General features: G+C 39.7%; 1 protein-coding gene across 3 annotated transcripts in view; it reads right to left on the reverse strand.

Moving 5' to 3' along the window:
- prkcab (protein kinase C, alpha, b) overlaps window positions 1-20,661 on the reverse strand; it is a 150,893-nt gene that overhangs the window by 41,513 nt on the left and 88,719 nt on the right. For all 3 annotated transcript variants that reach the window (XM_088338837.1, XM_088338828.1, XM_088338845.1), the window contains 2 exons: window positions 16,181-16,292; window positions 12,997-13,125 (listed from right to left, as the gene is read on the reverse strand). In XM_088338837.1, coding sequence (XP_088194963.1) covers window positions 12,997-13,125; window positions 16,181-16,292 — 241 coding nt within the window. The remainder of the gene's footprint in view (window positions 1-12,996; window positions 13,126-16,180; window positions 16,293-20,661) is intronic.

Here is a 20,661-nt window from a genome sequence, read left to right on the forward strand (position 1 = left end):
TTTAGTGAAAAAACCTTGTTGGGTTTGTAGTTTTGCTAGCAATGCATCAGACTTTCTTGCACGCTCTTCACCAGACAGGTTTCTGTATTCATCTTCATGCTTGGTCGTGTAGTGGCGACTCAAATTATATTCTTTAAACACAGCAACCTGTGTACCACAGACTAAGCACACTGCTTTACCTTTAATTTCTGTAAAGAAATATTTGGCAGTCCATGTCTTGTTGAAAACACGGCATTCGTTATCAACTTTTCTTTTCTTGGGGTGTGCCGACATCTTGAAGGGTACCCTGGCGAACAGTATCACCTTCACTCACTCAAGTGTATACGCGCGTGAAGGCGCTACGTCTATGACGTGTATATGTAGTCAAAATAAAATTTCAAAATAAAAGTTTATTTTTTTTTTTATGGTGTATAATTGGTCCTACGCGGGCCGGACAGGGACGTACAAAGGGCCGGATGTGGCCCGCGGGCCGTAATTTGCCCAGGTCTGCTCTAAGGGCTTCACAGATTAGTATACTATGTTACACAGACTATTTTTCAGTCGACAAGAAGAGTAGGTTATTATTCATAAGCAATGGAGTAGAAGTGAGTTTTAAGTTTAGATTTAAACATTTCCACTGAGGTTGCAGATCGGATCTCAGGGGGAAGAGCATTCCACAGCACCGGTGCCCGAATGGAGAACGCTCTCGAACCAGCAGAACACTTCTTTGCTCTCGGGATCACCAGAAGACCGGCACTCTCAGATCGTAGGCTTCGGACCGGGACATAGGGGCAGATCAGATCTGAAAGATAAGAGGGAGCAAGTCCATGTATGATTTTGTACAATACTAAGAGAACTTTGAAGTCACATCTTTGGCTAACTGGGAGCCAGTGCAAGTTAGCCAAAATCGGTGTTATGTGATCGTACTTTTTTGTCCTAGTTAAAAGCCTCGCTGCGGCATTTTGTACTAGCTGAAGAGACTTGATTCTGGACTTCGGGAGACCGGAGAGTAGTGCATTACAGTAATCGAGACGGGAGGTAACAAATGCATGAATTATGATTTCCGCATCAGACTGAGACAGTATTGAACGGATTTTGGCAATGTTACGAAGATGGAAGAAAGCGGTTCTAGTAATTTTCTTTACATGCATCTCAAAGGTTAGATCAGGGTCAAATATGACACCTAAATTTTTAACTAAGTCATTTGTCAATGTTCACAGCAGTTTTTGAGAATAAGTCACGGCATTTAGATGGACCAATGACTAACATTTCGGTCTTTTCAGAGTTAAGACGCAAGAAATTGAGTGACATCCACTCTTTTATCTCAGTGAGGCAGGCCTCCAAATTTCCACAGTTTAGTGTGGAAGATTCCTCCAACGGAAGATAGAGTTGAGTGTCGTCTGCGTAGCAGTGGAAGCTGATATTGTACTTGCGAATAATGTCACCTAATGGAAGCATGTAAATGTTGAAAAGAAGGGGGCCAAGCACTGAACCCTGCGGAACACCGCAGGTAACATTAAAGGGTTCAGATGTCATTTCACCATATTTAACACAGTGCGTCCTATCTGAGAGGTAGGATCTGAACCACGAGAGGACGGTTCCTGAGAGACCAATCCATTTTCCCAACCGTTCTAGTAGTATATTGTGGTGCACTGTGTCAAAAGCAGCACTAAGATCCAGCAGCAGCAAAAGTGATGAAGCGCCAGAATCCATTGACATTAGGAGATCATTTGTTACCTTGATCAGAACTGTCTCAGTAGAGTGGTTAGCCCTGAATCCTGATTGCATGGATTCAAAAAGGTTATTCTTGGATATGAAAGCATTCAGCTGCTGTGCCACTACTTTTTCGAGTACTTTAGAGAGGAAAGGTAGGTTTGACACAGGTCTGTAATTACTTAATATTTCTGGATCAAGGTTGGGTCGTTTCAGTGTGGGTTTAATAACGGCGGACTTAAAAGCTGCTGGAACTACACCTGAGGAGAGTGATATGTTTATAATATTTAGAACTGAAGGTCCAAGGACGCCAAAAAGACTTTTAATAAGTGAACCTGGGAGCGGGTCGAACTGGCAAGTTGTCGGTTTGGCCGCATTTACCACCTGTTTGAGATCATCAAGTGACAGTTCACTAAAACCGGCCATTTTCCCAAGGCAGGCACCCTGTCGTGCATCTGTAAATTTCAGTCCTTTAATATGTGTGGTATTAATCATTTCTTTAGCAATTTCTTCCTGTATGCATTGAATCTTCTTAGTAAAGAAGACCATTAAGTCCTGAGCAGAGTGTGTCGAACTATCTGCGATAGTCTGTTGCCTTGTGAGCGATGCTACAGTGTCAAAAAGGGCTTTGGGGTTGTTCTTTTGAGACGCAATCACCTTCGAAAGGTAGGCCGATTTTGCAGAGGCAAGGGCCGCTTTATACTTTAACAAGCTGTCACACCAGGTTTGATGGAAAACCTCAAGCTTGGTAGCGCGCCATTTTCTTTCCAATTTCCTGCATTCTTGTTTAAGGGTTCTAGTTTCATCAGTAAACCAAGGCGTGCGTCTTTTAGGACGTGATTTTAGTTTTATGGGCGCTATTGAATCCAGCACACTAGTCAGGGTGGTATTGAACTCATTCATGAGTGAGTCAATCGAGCCAATGTATGTAGGAAAGGACGCAACTGCTCCAGGAAGGAGTTCAAAGAGCTCAGAAACTGTGCCAGTGCTTATGTTGCGTCCGCTAAATACTTCAGCTTTTTTAACACTACTCTTAGCTAGCACCTCAAATGTAACTAAATAATGATCCGAGATAACGGTAGTACACGGTAACACCATAATGTTTGAGGTTAAAACTCCTCGAGTCAGAATCAAGTCTAGCGTGTTCCCATTTTTATGGGTTGGCAAATCAACCAGTTGATTAAAGCCAAATGCATCAATTAGAGACCTAAACGCAATAGTAAGTGAATTGAGTGGGGAGTTCATATGAATGTTAAAGTCTCCCATAATTATAATTTTGTCTGCATAGGTTACTAGTTCAGACAAAAGTTCAGCAAATTCGTCTAAGAAAGTTGTGTATGGCCCAGGTGCACGATAGATAGTTATTACATAAATTGACAATAGAGAGGACCGCATCACAAGAGCCTCAAACGCCTTGTAATTATTAGAGGTACGCGGATTAAATTTGAGCGATTTTTCAGAAATTAGCGCAACACCACCACCCCTTTTCAACGTGCGTGCTATATGGCTACTCTCGTAGTCTGGGGGAGAAGCATAATTTAGCGCTAAGTACTCATCCGGGCGTAACCAAGTTTCACACAGACCCATACAGTTAAGTTTATAATCACGAATAATGTTATCAACAAGTAAAGCTTTTGGAGCAAGCGATCTAATATTTAACAGACCAAATTTCAGCTTTGCTGAATCATTTGACTTAGCTGAACTCTTTGTAGTCTTTGTCGAAATCTTCAAAAGCTGCCGCTCTTGTGGCTTTTCGTGTGGGTTGTCCGGTGTTGTGCCCGGGCACAACACCGGCGAGGGATGAATGGTGGAATTAGTTACATCCTCGCGTCCTTCCTCGCGTCCATCTTGCTGCTTAGACTTCGCACGCTTCACACATCTACCTGCACGGCAACCACGCTTCTGTTTTCTGTCCTTACGGCGGCGTTGACGTCGTTTATTAAGCGGAATAGCCATCCACAAGGATGCCGGGTCTCTTTGAAGTTCGCTCGGTATATCATAGGCGGTATAAAAAGTGCCCGAAAAGTCGAAATTTAGACGCCCACCCAACCGAATAAGTTCGTCCCTACTGTAAGTATTTTTGGCCACACATGTGTCCAAAAGTGAAAGCAAAAAAGACAAGAGAACGGCAATAGATAGAAGATTAGCTGGAGAACGAGCCGCAAGCATGTATCCATGCGCCACCATGTTGGAAGGTCAATCTTTACATTTTGGTTAGTTGCCCACCTGTTTTTTACTTTGTTCATTGCATTTTGACTTCCAAGCAAGGTGTTTTTTCTTTTGTTAATAGTTACTTGTTAGTTTTGTGCCCACTTGTTCGTTTTTTTACTCTTTTCCAGATTTTGTTAAATAAATACCATCCTTATTTTGAGAACCCCTGCCCCAGTTCCTTCTTCCCATCTTTTGGGTCCACCCAGAGGACCAAACCACGTGTGCTGTCCAACATATCATAATAAAGAGTCAGGATATCTGGGGTGAGGTGCGTGGTGATTGAACACACATATGCCCAGTTTCAAACTTGGTTGGCGCCCTGGTTGGAAGGTGGTGGAGCAGATCCTAACAATTAAATTGAGGAGTTAAGAAAAGAAGATTACATTGGCATAAAAATGTCTAAATAATAAAAAAATAGTATACATGCAAAATGATAGCTTCTGAAGTATCAATGCCAATATTGCACTTGAATACTGAATTGTATCAAAATAATGCTGGCTACTGTACTGAAATTTCATAATGACATGAGCTCGACAAGAATACCAGTTAATTGAGTGATTCTGTCATAAGGAATATAAGGAGACAGAAAAACAATCTTGCGATATACTTTGCTTTAGTTTAACGTTCCTACAAGCGAGAGTTTTGCATTGAATGTAACATAGTTGTGCAGCTAGTATACACACAATTTCTCACATGTTAAGAGCAATACCTGGGTATGTGATCAATTAATATAGATTCATATGCAACCAGTGCCTAAAGACAGCTGGGATGGGCCTTGACACCACCTTGACCCTAGTGAAGATAAAGGGTTCATAAAATGGATGCCTTATAAACGAGAGTTTATGATATTTTTGGGCTAAAAAAGTTCTCAAAGTCCTTGAAACGACCACAAGCGCACTCAGTGGAAGACAGCGAAATGCGTGCACGCAGCAATGCGTGCAGCATGATGCGCCCTGGCTTGCTTTCTCGCTTGCTTGGATCTCTGGCAGCACACAGAAGGGGATAGGTCCAACTCAGATTTTAGCCTTGCAGCTCACCCTCCCATTCACCACCCACAAGATTATCGGACATTCTTAACTCACACGTGGTATTGTTATGCAACAACACATTTGCATTGCAAAGCCTTTTTGTGATATCATGCTGGCAGCTCGCGGCTGCACTACAAACAGGAACTCCAACCGGGGATCACATTTGGCTGCTTTCATTTTTCATGTGACGCAATTATTCGACTCGGGTGTGAAGTGATCTTATTGGAATAGCACTCATTGATTGTTAATGAGCGATTTTCTGGGTGATTTTTCTGGGTGGCACAAAAGCTTAAATGAAGTTTGCCTTTATATTATTGATTATTCTTACAACGAGAAAACACATCAGAGGCAACTGACAAAAGACTCCCATGACTATCATATTTTATGATATTTTATTAAATTCAGTTTTTCTGGTTACTTTTTGTCAGCTTTTTTCATCCAGATAATGGCATTTCCTTATTTATTTTATATATTTACCATGAAATGTAGGGCTGCACCGATTTGTTGATATTGTTGACAAAAGTGGATGATAGAAAGGCACGTTTTTTCAACAGAGTGAGGCCTCTACATGAATTTAAACTCTGCTTAGAGTCGAATATGTGTCTGTCTCAAACAGTACCATACAAAAATCACATCTTCAATATCGAGTACAAAAATTTCTGAACTTCTAAATAAAATAATTTTTGGCCTTTTCCTAAAAAATGGACAGAGGTATATTTATGGATTCATGTCTCCACTGACCGATCACTGTGCCTATTTGGTTTTAGTAGGGTGTTTTTATTCATTTTGCGTACAAATCCGCAGTATGTTCAATAAAATAAGTACTTTTTATCGTAACAATTATTGTGTGATAATTATCTGAATATTCGACTAATCGTTTCAATAGTTGCTTATTAAAACAATCGTTAGTTGCAGCACTAATTCAAAGTAAGGTCCATACCTATGGCAGGGCAATAAGGCCAACTTTGATCCCACCAGCTCGGTAGCCTAGATGGTAGGGGGCCCGCTCCGAGACTGGTTCAAGCCTCGGCCGAGTCATACCTAAGACTTACAACATTGGTACTCATTGCCTCCCTGCTTGGCGCTCGGCATTAAGGGTTGGAATTGGGGGGTTTGGTCACCTAATGACTAAAATGGCTGCGCCCTGTTTGGCTGCGGCTGCATCGGCTCGTTACAGTTTAACTTATACATACTGACTCATGAATTTAATGTAATTTAATTTACTTTTATTGTCATTCTTTGTAACCATGCACACAGAACGAAATGTTGATACACCTGAACTCATCGACCCCCTGGGGCCTTGCCACTGAGGAGCTTTTTGACCACCTCAGGGACTTCAAGTGTTGCTTGTGTAATTTTCGGTAATGCTTCAACTAACACTTCATAACTATTGTTTGTTAATCAGTAGCAAAATTGTGTAATTCAAACCAAATTCCAGATGTAGAAAAATATTCATGTTATATTTTTGCATCAACATATACACAAATAGTTTCTTTTACTTTTTTTTTTTTATTGTAAGGACATTTAGGAATGCGTGCATGCTCTCCTCACGCCTAATCAAGTTCTCGAAAGTGCACAAATTAAAAAAAGCTCTTGTGGTTCTACGTTCACCACGTAGCACACATGGAGCGGGCAGAGAGGAGGATACAAGCGGCAAGAAACTCTTGTTGTATCTAAGCAACAACAGACAGTCGAGATGGTCCTTGATCACAATGTGATTGTGTGCCTTGCTTCTTATGAACATTTAAGGTACAAGACACTTGGCCATGGAACGCCCTTTAAGGATTTATTCCAATACTATGCTCAACAGTTTATTTGTCCTCATTAGTATAACAAATCGCTTCAGTTGGAGAATAACTATGCCGCCTAGCAGATTAACATCTAACCTGAGTTGTTAAAGGACGATTCAATTTAATGAACATAAAAGCACAACACGGAGGGGGAAAAAAGTTGTCAAACAATTTTATTCTAATTCATATTTTTCTTGTGTCAACCGGAAAAACTATTTTGTACTTTATTTGGTGATTCACGGTGGCACGGCAGATGAGTGGTTAGTGCGTATGCCTCACAGTTCTGAGGTCATGGGATCAAATACAGCTACCAGCCTTTCTGTGAGGAGTTTGCATATTATCCCGTGGTTGCCTGGATTTCCTCCTACTCCCACATTCCAAAAACATGTCAGGTTAATTGGCTGGTCCAAGTTGTCCCTAGGTATGAATGAGCGAGTGAGTTGCCTGTCTCTGTGTGCCCTGTATTTGGCTGGCAACCAGCGACCTTTCTGAGGATAAGCGGTGCAGATAATGGATGGATGGATAGGTTATTCAGCCTTTAAATCAATTATTGGAATCAAATTGTGTCACAGAGACAGACGATACACTTGCTCATTCACACCTAGGACAATTTGGACCTGCCAATTAATCTTCCATAAACTTTTTTCTGGTCATGTGGGAGGAACCCAGAGTGCCTGAAGGAAACCTACGCAGGCACAAGGAGAACATGTAAACTTTGCAGTCGCTGGAATTGAACCCAAGACCTCTGAACTGTGGTGCAGACATGCTAACATTCAACCATCGTGCTGCCATATGCATTACCTGATTTGAATAGTTCTCCACATTAAATGTACTCCCAGCTGTCAATTTTCCTCATATTTTAGCATTTTATTTTACTGTGACTATGTTGGATTACTTAACTTTTTTTATCTTTATAGAGCATGTTATTTTATGAAATGTTTATTTTTTTAGTACAAAACAATACAGGTTACTTATACAAGCCTTAAACATACAAAATATAACACTAAAGCAATTTACCAACAAATTCAACTTACGATCAACAGATGAATGTGATAATTAGATGAAATTTATGTAAATGTGTCACTAACAAAAAGTGAAAAGAATATTATTAACATTTGATATTCAATTCATAATGAACCTCACTTGTGCCTTACTGTTTCAATGATGTTAACAATATAGCTTCTTTATGAACAAAAGCTGTATAGAAGAACGGAAACAGCATTCGAGACAAGTTTAAAGGAGCTTGTTGGTTTCGTGGTGGAATTGGAATGCAATGCCATCTGTGTTAGTGCAATGGGTCGGGCAGAGCGCTTTCGAACTGGCCTCCCAGGACGACACAGAATACACATGTCCATCTTAACCTTGGCCTGTGACTAGATTATGCTCATCGGAGCAACATTGGTAGGTGTGAGCGATGCCAAAATGCCTTCTTGGTCAACAGTCTCATCATACAGACGATAATGGACAACATCATTGATCAGGCTGACGTCATCTGAGCTGCCAAGAGTCACTTGTCTCACTAAAGCCCCCAAGAGCGGCGATAGAGTAACTGCCCGTCTCATGTCAGGGAGCTATATCTAAAGCACGACATATAATTCTAATTCAGCGCACTCTCTCTGGGCCAATTGATAGAAGAAGTAGTTATTGCAAGCAAACGACTAAAGTACCGCCTCGCGGAAGTTCTTGTCACATTGCTTGGCCTTTATCTAAAGCAATTGAGGAATGGATATAAAAGAGTTATCCAAACTGGACTTATAATCAAAGCAGGAGATGCTAATAAACATACTGTATTTTCACGCCCATAAGGCGCACATAAAAGTGGCAGATTTGATTCAAAGTGTAGGGCGCGCCCTATGTCTCTGGTATGGAGCGGCAGATGGAAACCAGCTCGGTGGCTTTAGGACTGGGTGCTCGCTTCTGAGGTCACACGTTGGAGCCTTGGCCGAGTCAAGATTTGCAATTTTGTGGTGAAATCCCATGTTTTTGTCAGATACTTCATATTTCCAACTAAATGTGACTTCTATGCGTCTCCTGTGACATTTAGTCATCTTTTGTTTAATTGCCATCATATCCCCTAGCGTGGAAGAGGACGGGTGACGACACACGCAATGCATTGTTAGCGTTGTGCTACCGGAGGCTGAAGAGAGTTGTCCCTCTGAATAGTAATTATACCCAAAAGATCACTTTCCCCGAATGTAATGCTTTCTGTGTTTTCATCTGCTGTGGTGCGTTGATTTCTGCTCCACGTGGAAGAACATAGAATTAGAGCAGCCGAAGAAAAACGACTTAAAGGTTCGCAAGTTGGAGGGAAGCTGAAAAACGACAAATTTCATTCTTGTGCTTATTTTGTAATCAATACTTAAATAAACCCAACCAAATTCAGTTTTGCTCCCATTGCTTTTTTTCTTACAATGCACACTTGTATGCTTGTTTGTGTGATTGTAAGACGGTCGCAGGGCACTCGCGCCCAATAAACCGGTACACCGTATGAGTCAATGAATAAAAAAATAGTACCAGCTCCGAAGAGTGCTCCTTTTAACACGGTGCGGCTTATGTGTGTGAAAATACATTAAGTAAAGAGCAGAGTGGTGCCGTTTGGCTACTTGGACGTACGAATAAAAACAAGAAAATCAACAGGAAGTCAAAATTGAAAAACAAACAAAAACACATGTTCTGGCAACACATTAAACAAGGACCAGCATCCCCCTGCACTCTGTTTAAGGGTCTCCTCTTCTTGAAATACGTAACCCTATTTCCAACCACTCAGTGCGCATCATCACTGTGAAACTCAACCAGGGCTGCAATAAGAGGAAAATGGGCTGCCACCCCCTGGCATTCCTGAAAGCACTTCATTAATTACTTCTGATTGCTTCTCCCGAATGGCATTGTATCTCACTGATTGAAGATGAGCATATTTCAATTACCCTCACCATAATTCAAGAATGCAACACCTCCTTGAAATCACTTCATTTATTTTCATTTGCTAAGTAGAGATACAGTACCAAATCCTAAACCTCTGCAATTCATAAGGAAAAAACATTATTTACGATCATCCAATTTCTCATATCGTAGGTGCTTCAAAAAGACATATCTTTATTTTTAAGCGTGTTCATCGTAAACATTCCATTCATGGAAAAGATGAAAAAAAACAACAAACAATTTAGACATTTTAAATATTTTGGATCATGAACTATGGGTTATGACCAAAAGAACACAATCCCGCATACAAGTGGCTGAAATGAGTTTCCTCTGGAGGGTGGCTGGGCTCTCTCTTAGAGATAAGGTAGGAAGCTCAGTCATCCGGGAGGGTCTCTATGTACAGCCACTGCTCCTCCACATTGAGATGAGCCAGTTGAGGTGGCTCGGGCATCTGATGAGGATGCCTCCTGGACGCCTCCCTCGGGATTGTGTTCCGGGCACGTACTACCGGCAGGAGGCCCCGGGGGCGACCCAGGAAGCCCCGGGGGGGACCCTTGACGTGCTGGAGAGACTATGTCACTAGGTTGTACTGGGAACGCCTCGGGATCTCGTCGGATGAGCTGGAGGAAGTAGCTGGGGATAGGGACGTCTGGGCTTCCCTGTTAAGGCTGCTGCCCCCGCAACCTGACCGCGGATAAGCGGAAGACAATGGATGGATGGTATTCTTTTAGAATAGCAGCGCATTTGTCTTCTTTTATAATTTAAGCATTACATTAAGCAAAATGCATTTAAAAACTCAAAAGGCGTTGATTTTTTTCCCGTGAAATATCTTGATAAATAAAAAAAAGTTTTACAAAATAGCAAGTAAATAAAAATCTAGCCAGCTATTTGAATGTAAGTGGCACTGGGGGAAACACATTTTATAAGTAGTGTTTTTTATGTTTACCATTTTATACATATTATCATTAGATTTTGTTTGAGGGGCCGGATTCAGAAGTCTGCTGGGCCGCATGCAGACCGCGGGCTGTAGTTTTCCAACTCTGACTAGTGTCTATCTGGGTTTTCACCATAGACAAACAACAGAAAAGGAAATTCGTTTGTTATCAAAATAAAATGGAAATTAAATGGGGGTAGGGGACATTAACTTAAATGGCATAGTGCAGTCATAAAAACTAAATAAAACGGATGATCGCACTGTAAGTGTCTCTTTTTTCCATCAGTGTACGTTTTTTGTATTTATTTATTTTTTTTGTACCAAAAAAAAACCAGATTTAAAGGTTTGATGACAGTCGTATGGCAGCCTTGTCAGAAAAACTAGGAGGGAACAAAAGTTTACGTCGACTTGCATCACTACCAAGAGTGTACCTTATTTGCCCTTAGGTTTAATTGGACTGCTTGAGATTAGGTATTCATATAAAGCTACCGAGCCAATACATTTTTAAAAAGGAACTAAGATACAAAAAAAAAAAAAGTAATTAAAAGCAAATCGACTAGGAAAAAAAATAATTAAAAATTAAATTAAAGAATTAAAAGGATAAGTCAACTAATGGAAATAAAAACAGAACTAGAATCAAAAATCCCAAACCCCACTGCATATCATTTATACCGTCCTACGTACATGATGAAGAAGAACATGCTTCGGTGGCGGGAGCCTGACAGATTTGTCGGTTTGGTTGACTGGAAAGATTTAATCAGGTTCACGCTGAACAGAGTGCGGAACTGCACAGTAGCCCGCTATTTGTCTGAGAGAGCCAGAAGGAAGGCAAAACATAAATAATAAATAAAAAATCAAGGCGCATTGGCTGCACTGCTCAAACCCTGCAGCCCTGATCACAAACCCAACAGAAGAAAAAACAGAACATACACTTCCACTGCCTCAATCCTCTATTTATAACTAATTTTAACTCTTTACATGCCAGACGTATTTCTCAAATTGGTGCCAGCCAATTTTTGCCATTTTGACTCATATTTTAAATCCTACAAAAAATGCAGTTTGGTAGCTTTATAGGACATATCGAAAGAAAGCTTGAAACATAATCATTTCATCAGAAAAAACATGTTTAAACTGTGAAACATTGCTAAGTTTCTAGAAAAAAGCCAAAATCGCTTCCTTCCAAGCAGAAATGAGCTGTATACAATTGCTGTTCACTAATATCGCTGTCTGTTTCAGAGCTTCCTCACATGTTGAGTTAATGGGATTTGGCATTTTGAAGTTTTTATGTTCCTTCAATGGCATCACAACTCAAAGCAAACAACCCAGACACCCCCTGTCACGTGGAATATTTTGCAACATGTTTGGATAATAGTAGAGAGGAACACTACACGTTCTGGGCTGAATTGAAAAAAAAAAAAAAAACTTGTTTGGAATACCTTTTAAAAAAAAGTAAAGAATGCACTGCTGATTGCCTTATGTTTAGAAACTGCAACTACTCATAGCTATTTAGCCTGTGATATCCAGGAATCGCAGCGCATGAACAGGCAAAATGCAGATTTAGTGTCCTGGAGTGACAAACACATGAACACACACAGACAAGCTATTCTAAAATCCTCCACTTTATATATATGAATGAGCATTGAGATTAGCGGTAACGACTCTGAAATTTTTCACACCATATACCATTCACAGCAGGGTAGCGACTTCCACACATCAACCTCACAGACAGACACACACGCACGCACGCACACACACACACACACACACACACACACACACACACACACACACACACACACACACACACACAAAGAGAAACACAAAATAGAGCAATGCTAAATGTCAGCTTCTGCTGAGGGACAATCAGGGGCTGTGTCAGACCAATTTTGTACCACCTGAAGTTTGTCCATTCTGCAGAGTTGCAAGTCCATATGATCAATGGCTACTAGGGTGTCGAAGCGGTTTCAAATAAACAGCTGATATCAATATCGCTGGCCAAATTTGTTGTCTTGATACTGGTTCACAAAACACCACCTGTAGTTTTACAATACACATTTGTCAGACCAACCCATTCATTTACTCAATGAACTCCATATCCAGGGAGCGAGCAGCCGGGCAAAGTATCCCTTTTATGGGATATGACGAGACAACAGTAACTTCCCCAGATTGTTTTCTTGGGACTGACGTTGCAATTCAGTCCCATGCACTGGTCGTTCCAGACATTAGACCCGGTTTCCCGACTTGTGTGCTAATGGCATGGACACACTTGAGGCTCTTTATGAAAAGTTTGGAATTCGTGATTATTTTACCTTTCTGCCTAGTTTATATAGTTACAAGGTTTTCCTGCAAACTCTTCAGCCACAACACCAGAACTAGGTTTACATTTTGCAATAACTAAATAATTGGTACAATTATGACTGACCTGTGACGTGTAGCCTGTCGCCGCTGACCTCAATCTTGAGGAAGAGCCGACCTCGCCGTTCCGTGTGGTCCGTCCCGCAAAGACTTGGCACGTTGACCACGCACTGCTTGTGCACGTTCATGTCGCAGGCTGCATGCAACACGATGGGAGGAAAAGAAAGTCTTTTAATCATTAAATCAATCCTTTAAATATGTGTTTGTAAGCAAATGTTGTCACTTTCCCGTCTGCATAAGTTTCCCCAAGTAGTGGAAATGAATTTATTTTTTGCTGTTTTCTTATTTTCACAAATTTCACAGTTAATAAACACAGACTTGAGATTAAATCTTAGGGAAAGAAAAAAAAAAAAACCTTTTTAATTTTTTTTATAATCAAATCTTACATCTGAGAATCATGATTTAATTGTGAGCCTCTAAAAAGACCCCCAGCACTCCAGGTAAGGAACACGTTTTAAGCTATTGATTTCCTAGCCCCCGAGAGAATGTTTATTCGACCATGTTATAAGGTTCTGTTGGTAGTATACAAAACCATGCTTTCAGATTTAATTATCCTCTATGTTCCGGTCCAGAGCCTTCGCTCTGAAAATGCTGGTCTAATAGTCATCCCAAAAGCCAAGAAGAGATCCGCAGGTGCGAGAGCGTTCTCCATTTGGGCTCCAGTGCTGTGGAATGCTCTTCCCCCCTGAGATTCGCTCTGCAACCTCAGTGGAAATGTTTAAATCTAAGCTTAAAACATATAAATAACCAACTAAATTAAGATATTTTATGTGTATTGTTTGCCCTCATGTAGGATTTAGATCAGGGGATGGTGTCATAATAGTCTGTGGTTTGCAATAATCTTTGAGACTCTTTGTGATTAAGGGCTATACAAATAAACATGCCTTGACTCGACTTGACATGTGGGCTCGGGCTAAATGAGTTTGACATCCCATGTGTTAGGACAAAAAAGTATGGGGCTATGAGAGAAACGAGTGCTATTTTTGTCACATCTTTACCAGATGGCGTCTATGATGGCTTATTTTTCGTGCTTAGAGTGCGCTCATGGGACAAGTCATTAGCTTGTGAACAATGAATGCTATTTTATTTGAATACTCGTGTGAAATATCTTACAGACTATAAAACACCGTCTATTTCACCAAAAACTAATTTCAGGGTGTAATTCTGCAAGGTCCTCGAGGGTGCATCGGAGCTTGCCCATCCGGCCTACATGTGTTTTGTGGAGTTGACCGTGTTCCTCAGGAAGCCCTGTGGGGGGTGCTTGGGAGTACTGTGTACCGCACAGTCTTACCTGGGCTGTGCAGTCCCTGTATGCCTGTTTCAGATTCAGATATAATTTATTGTCATTCTAGTACACGTGTTTACAGAACGAAATGTCGATACATCTGACCCGCACAGTTTCCTTGAATGTACAAATATAATTAAAATGTTGTATTGAGTTGGACTATTGAAGTACTAATAATATACTAAATAATTTTGGCCATGTATAGTGTTATACATCAGGGCAAAGAGTGCAAGAGTAGCAGCTAACCAGATGTGCAAAATGGGCAGTCAGGTAAACAAGTCGCTGTACATTAACAGTAACACTGTAGTACGATAGTGCAGAGGAGAACAGATGTGCAAAGGGGTGGCTAGGTATAAAGAACTCCTAGTAGTGCAAAAAAACAAAACAAAACAAACAAACAGATGTACAGATTAAACTGTAGCGAGCCGATGTAGCCGCAGCCGTGCAGGGCGCCGCCATCTTGGGTGCCAAAGTGCTTAACTTGTTTGGGTGTTTGGTCATTTCGGTTGGCCATGGTCTAAAAATGTTTGTGTGTGTTTTTGCGATTTTTTTCCCCCTTTTTTATTTTCCTTGTTATTGTATGTGTTTGCCCTGCTGTCGGTCACCCCTCTTGAGGGATATAACCAAGGTAGATAGATAGATAGAAGATGGTGTGCTGATATATAGGGAACACTTACCTCTCAACCTTGGATCCACATTCAATTTACCAAAAAAAACAATAAGAATATATTTTTAAAACTAGTTATAGCTCACATACAGATAACCTATTCATCGAGGTCAATCATCTAAAGTAACGAGATATAATTAAAAATCAAACAGCCCAGATGATGTTTAGAGTTGCAAACAGAAGCCTCCCTGCAAACTTAAAATGCTACTATTAGAGAAAACAGCATATCACATGAGAAAAATGTATAAATTATCAGAGTTTAAACAAAAAATTACTTTTACATCTTTTTCAATTGTCTGTTATGGACCTAATTTGTGCAGTAGCTTTGATAAAGACTTAAACGAATTGTCAAGCCGCCACATATTTAAAAGAAACTACAAAACAAGACTGACCTGAGGTTACATTGATGAGTTAGCCCACATACAATAAGATATACTGACTTTGCATGTACAAAACTTCATTACATAAATGCAAACAAGGTCAAAGGTCTGCAACTGTCGATCTTCTATTACTGAGTGTGCTTTATCAAGGTTAAATATAAAAATAATATGAAAATTGTTTTATTGGTCAATAGGACAGGACCTAGATATTATTTTTTGTCAATTTATCAAAGTTGTTGATTTTCAACTTATTGTAACCTTGTCTATGATGACCAGTGGAAAAAGCCAAACATGTCAATCAATGAACTTTATGTACTAATAAAAGGTTTACTCTTGTTGCTAGTCATTAAACCTGATTATTAGGATTGGAGTCTCACTTTGACTATTCCCTTTATGGAAACATACCTAGTGTAGTCTAAATTGTGACTTGTTAGCTCGGTTTGATAAAAAGGCCACAAAGTGAAGATACAGTCTATATGTATACCAAAGATAATAGTCAGTCATCTGATGGCTATCTAGCATATGGCACAAAAATTGAGTGATCCACGCCTGCTTAACTCTTAAGACTAAAGTTCTTTGTCGAGTGTCAAATTTAAATCTGCAAACTTTTACATTGGAATTGGTACAAGTTGGATGGTTAAAACATTTAGTTACTCCCCATGCTACTGTAATAATGCATATGGGAATGGCAAAACAATACAAGAGTCACATTATAAAAATCCCTTTTAGAAACTTAATAATCGAGGCATTTGAGTAGAAACTATTCTGTGGGTTGAATGCCTATCTACAGTAGTCTTATCTTTTCTGATTAGGGATGGTGCAAAGAGAGACTCCAAGGGCATATGGACGCCATACTCACTGTCACATTTCATGCCCTGGTGGATGAGGCCATACAGCAGTGAGCCACAGTGGTCGCAGAATGTGGGGCTGCCGTAGGAGTGTATCTTGAATTTGTGCTTGCTTCTGGGATCCTGCAAACACGACAAACAGAAAGCAATGTTAGGATGTAAGCGCTATGACATAAGAATTTTATTTCATTTCATTTGAAAGGGGAAATTAATGGACACAACCTGTACAAAGGCAAGCTTCACCTGACAGATGATAGAGGGCATCAACCATTTAATTTTGGTAATCTGTGTATTTGTTTTCCCCTTATGTCTCAAGACAAGCAAATTGGTGAAAAGATGTGTTTGAAGGTTAAACTAAGTCATTGTTTGAATACACATTTTTAAGTGGTGTTGTTTTACTCTATATAAATACACCGTTAAATATGCACTTCTGTGGCTGAAACATAATTTGCAATCGACAACTGATTTTTAACGAGTAACTAGTGGACAGGATTTTAGGCGATTCAATTGGTGTCAATGTTGCAAAACATTAAAGGTGGGGTGCGTTGTTTAAGGTAGCCTTAACAAAGTTGAAAGTGGAATATTTTGCTTTTAGTATGTGTTAACAATGCCAAAATGCGTTCAAAGAGCTCCACTGCATCTTCCCGGACGAACACATTAGGAATGACTAATGGGAATCTTGGGGATGCTGGAGAGTGACATCCCGGTGGTTTTTTTGTTAGTGTTTTGCAACATGAAAATGTAGAGTCCAAAGGCTTACCCACACCCCAAGACAGATGAAAACAAGAGATTACTTGAGTGTGAAATACATGTAATTGAATGCACATCATGAACAAGCTGAATTAGTCTTCAATTATGACATAAACCAGAGGATGGAAGCAGCGAGTAAAAAAGTTCAAAATTCCGTAAAGTTTCTTTGTATTTTCAAAAAGACAGATTTAAAAATGTGTATACATAATATGTAAAATTCGAACTAAAAGCTGGGACTTTTTTCCCAAGCTTTCAACCCTGTGGCGTATGCAACGATGCGGCCAATATGTGCCATGAACAATAAAGATTAGAGTGAGACACACAGAATATAAGTTTAATGTAACATTGTGCTTTGTGAAAATTAGAATGAACAAACCATCATCATGGAAAAAGTGTCAATCGAAAGGGGAGGGCTAAGTACCATATTGGGAATAATTTTACAATTGTGTATTTGTAAACAGAAATAACGTGGCAAAGCGGATGTATTACAAGAAGCAACATCCAACAAAGCAGAAATGTTAAGGGCAGATTCCTGTATTATTATCGTGTGTTTTGGATTAAATATTCTACATGGTTGAATTTTATAGTATGTCCTTGATATAACCAATCCATTTTCGGTTGAAGACAGGCATCGGATGTACTGGTGATTTGCTTCGACTTTATAGTTTGCGGGTATCTTGTTTCAGACTGATCGTGATGTTTTTCTGATAAGTATATTTTGAAATGGTCATCATATCTTGAATTCCAAGAGTTTAACCTTTCAAATGATTTGTTGCATGACTATTTCAGTGACTGGTAACAACGTACAGAAATGTATTTGTTTATAAACCGGGAGCCCGTCAGAACGTTAAGGGATTAAGTTAGCGTATATTATTAAAACTCTTTCTGTGTACCGTAAATAGGTCATGTTTTAATGTGGGCATATACGGCTTATAGTCGGGTGCGCCTTACGTATGAACAAAATGATTTTTCCTTTCAAATGTAATCAGGTGCACCTTATAGTCTGGACTTAAAGATAGTTTAATTATATTGAATGGTTTTATTAAACCACTTCATTTTTTCAATTATTGAGTTACATGTTCCCACACGCTGAAAACATCCTGCAAGTGCAGATAGCCGCAATTTCATGAACGCTGCCAAGCTTAAATGCTAATATCTCTATTGTAAACATGCAAACCAACAATATGATTCATTTGTCTACTCCTCTTATGTCTTTGACACGGGAATGAAACAAGCATTACTGTCTTTGGTGTCTGGCTCATCCTTGCGCGTTCAACGGTACAAACCAAGTGATTTTGACTTCTCTAGTACAAAACCCCACCGAAAGATAGATAGAAGATTGTATCTTAAAGCAAACTAATGGATTGTATCTGTAGAAAAACAGACCAAGTAACTTATGTTTATGCTACAACAGTAGTATGTTATGCCTTGTAGCTTCTGAATACCTAATAAAACATTTTCCACCTGAATCAAACAGTAGGTATGTTGACCCATTTTATTATCAAAGATTAAAATAATGCAAACGAGCCCCCAAATCATTCATCAATGTTTGTGTACCACATATGACCTTATATCAGCTCTTTCCTCCTGGCATCTTTTTCCATTTTCATTGCTCCAAGTGTTACAAAAACACAAAAACACAGTGATCGAATATCGCGTACTGCCGGCCTTGTCACAAGATGTCTCATTGAGCAGCTGTTTACGTTGGTCCGCAGATCTGGCATATCAATCTTTTGTACAAGCAACAAGCAACACATCACTCCGATGACGTTCCAGGAGGTTAAAATTTTATGATGACACTGGACCAGAGAAATTGAAAAAATTGATGACCACTGCCAAGCGCAAATGATGTAGTTGCTCTCTGGATTTTATAAGTATGACAAAGGCACTTTTTTAATTTGTGGAATAGTGACCCTTGTAGTATTTAGGTGAGAGGTAGGATTGAATGAATGTTCTTTAAAGTAGAATGCAAATAGTGTTTTGCTGATCATTGAATTTCAGTAAGTCGACCCAAAACTACCCAACTGAAAAAGACCAAGGTGACCAAATTAAACCTCATGACGGTTTTTGGAGCACAAGTGAGCAGTTTCACTGGCCACGGACAGTGTACATCAGTCGCTGTCTGAGAAGAGTCCAAAACCTCCTGCGGAACCAGCACAATCCTGCTCATCATCTCTTCCACCTTCTACCATCAGGGAAGAGATACTGTACCAGTCAATAAAGGTCAGAACATCTGGAGTGGCCAACAGTCTATAGCGACAGGTTGTAAGACTCTCACACTCTCTCTCTAACATTTAAATCCCTGGTGACGGATAGGTATAAAATGTTGAAAATGTATTTTACAAATAAACATCAAATGTTATTCATTTTAAATTGTTTAGCTCTAGGTGTTTCATTGTTGTAATAACATGTGAACATGTCCAAAGACATTTGTTTTCTCTCTGACCATCTGACCCCGAATTTGTCTGTGCATGTCACTGTCGATCGAAATGGAGACATTGTGCTTGACTTTAAAGGTCTCAATGTAAACATGAGTTTGTCTTCCGATTAGCACACAATTATGCAGTGACTAAGCAGGCTTACTTAAAAACCTGAGAAAAAAAAGCCAAGGGAAGAGAACAAGGGAGAAAAAAGCACAGAGAACATGCATAATGTGGAGTTGTTAATGTGTGATTGGCAGAAAATGACAAGTCCCGGAAAATTCTAACTGGCATGAGGCCTTGCTATTTTTGCTTCCTGGCACCAACCCACCCGAGGGAGATGGGGAAAAAAAAACGACAAAAAAAAAAACAAAAAAAAAAAACAGATGGTGCAGTAATTGTCATGTTTCTCCTCTATAGGGACCTCCTTGGTATTCCTCCATTTTTGTCCTCATGTAACCATTCATCATTAACATTTGTAAGAATACTCGATTTACCTTCAAAAAGTATTCTACGTTGTCAGCATGGAATAAAATAAATTCTATCCGACTCCAGTCTATTTTTTTGCGCCGACATTATAAACGTGCATCTACAGCAGATTACATTTCTAAAAGTCTCGCTGTTCCCAAATTGCCTTTCGTTCCACTGCTGCATCTTGAATAACATGTAATAACAGAAACTCAAAGAAGTCAGAGGCAAGATGCGAATTCTCAGAGCTCTGCGTTTACGAGTTGCAAGTATACATGATCTCGTGAACATGCGCGCGTCCATTTCACCCCTTTTCACCCAAACCCCATGTACTATACCAATTCAAAAAGCTGGAAATGTTTATGTACCCATCTCACCTTGTCTGACTAACACAGTCATTTCACTTCTGTTATTTCTTTCCACTATATTAAAAAAAATATGAATGGAATTGAAAATGAGCTAAGTGTTTTTTTGGTCACCCTTTTATTACGAGGTATTGTAAGCTACAAATTGAATAAAGGCTAGACATTGTTGAAAGAACATCTTTGTTTGTAAACAAACAAATGTGAGTCAGCAGTACTTACTTAACTCAATGTAACATTAAACTAAAACCCATCATTAAAGAAGCCTCTCTGTACTGCTGCAAAACACTAATCTACATAATGAACATACCCGCCCTGAGCTTTATTGCTCGTAACTTGATCAGCTGTGGTGAGTAGAGATCCAACAAAGTTTAAAGAGATGACCATTTATAATGCCAAAAAATAAGTAGAGTTTCAATAGAAAATTGTATTTATTTTATATAGTACTGTAGTTTTACACCTCAAGAGCTTTTAACTTCACATTCTCCAACT

This window comes from Urocampus carinirostris, chromosome 1, assembly GCF_059441175.1.
Source record: "Urocampus carinirostris isolate Australia breed hairy pipefish chromosome 1, RoL_Ucar_1.0, whole genome shotgun sequence".
Classification (NCBI taxonomy): domain Eukaryota; kingdom Metazoa; phylum Chordata; class Actinopteri; order Syngnathiformes; family Syngnathidae; genus Urocampus; species Urocampus carinirostris.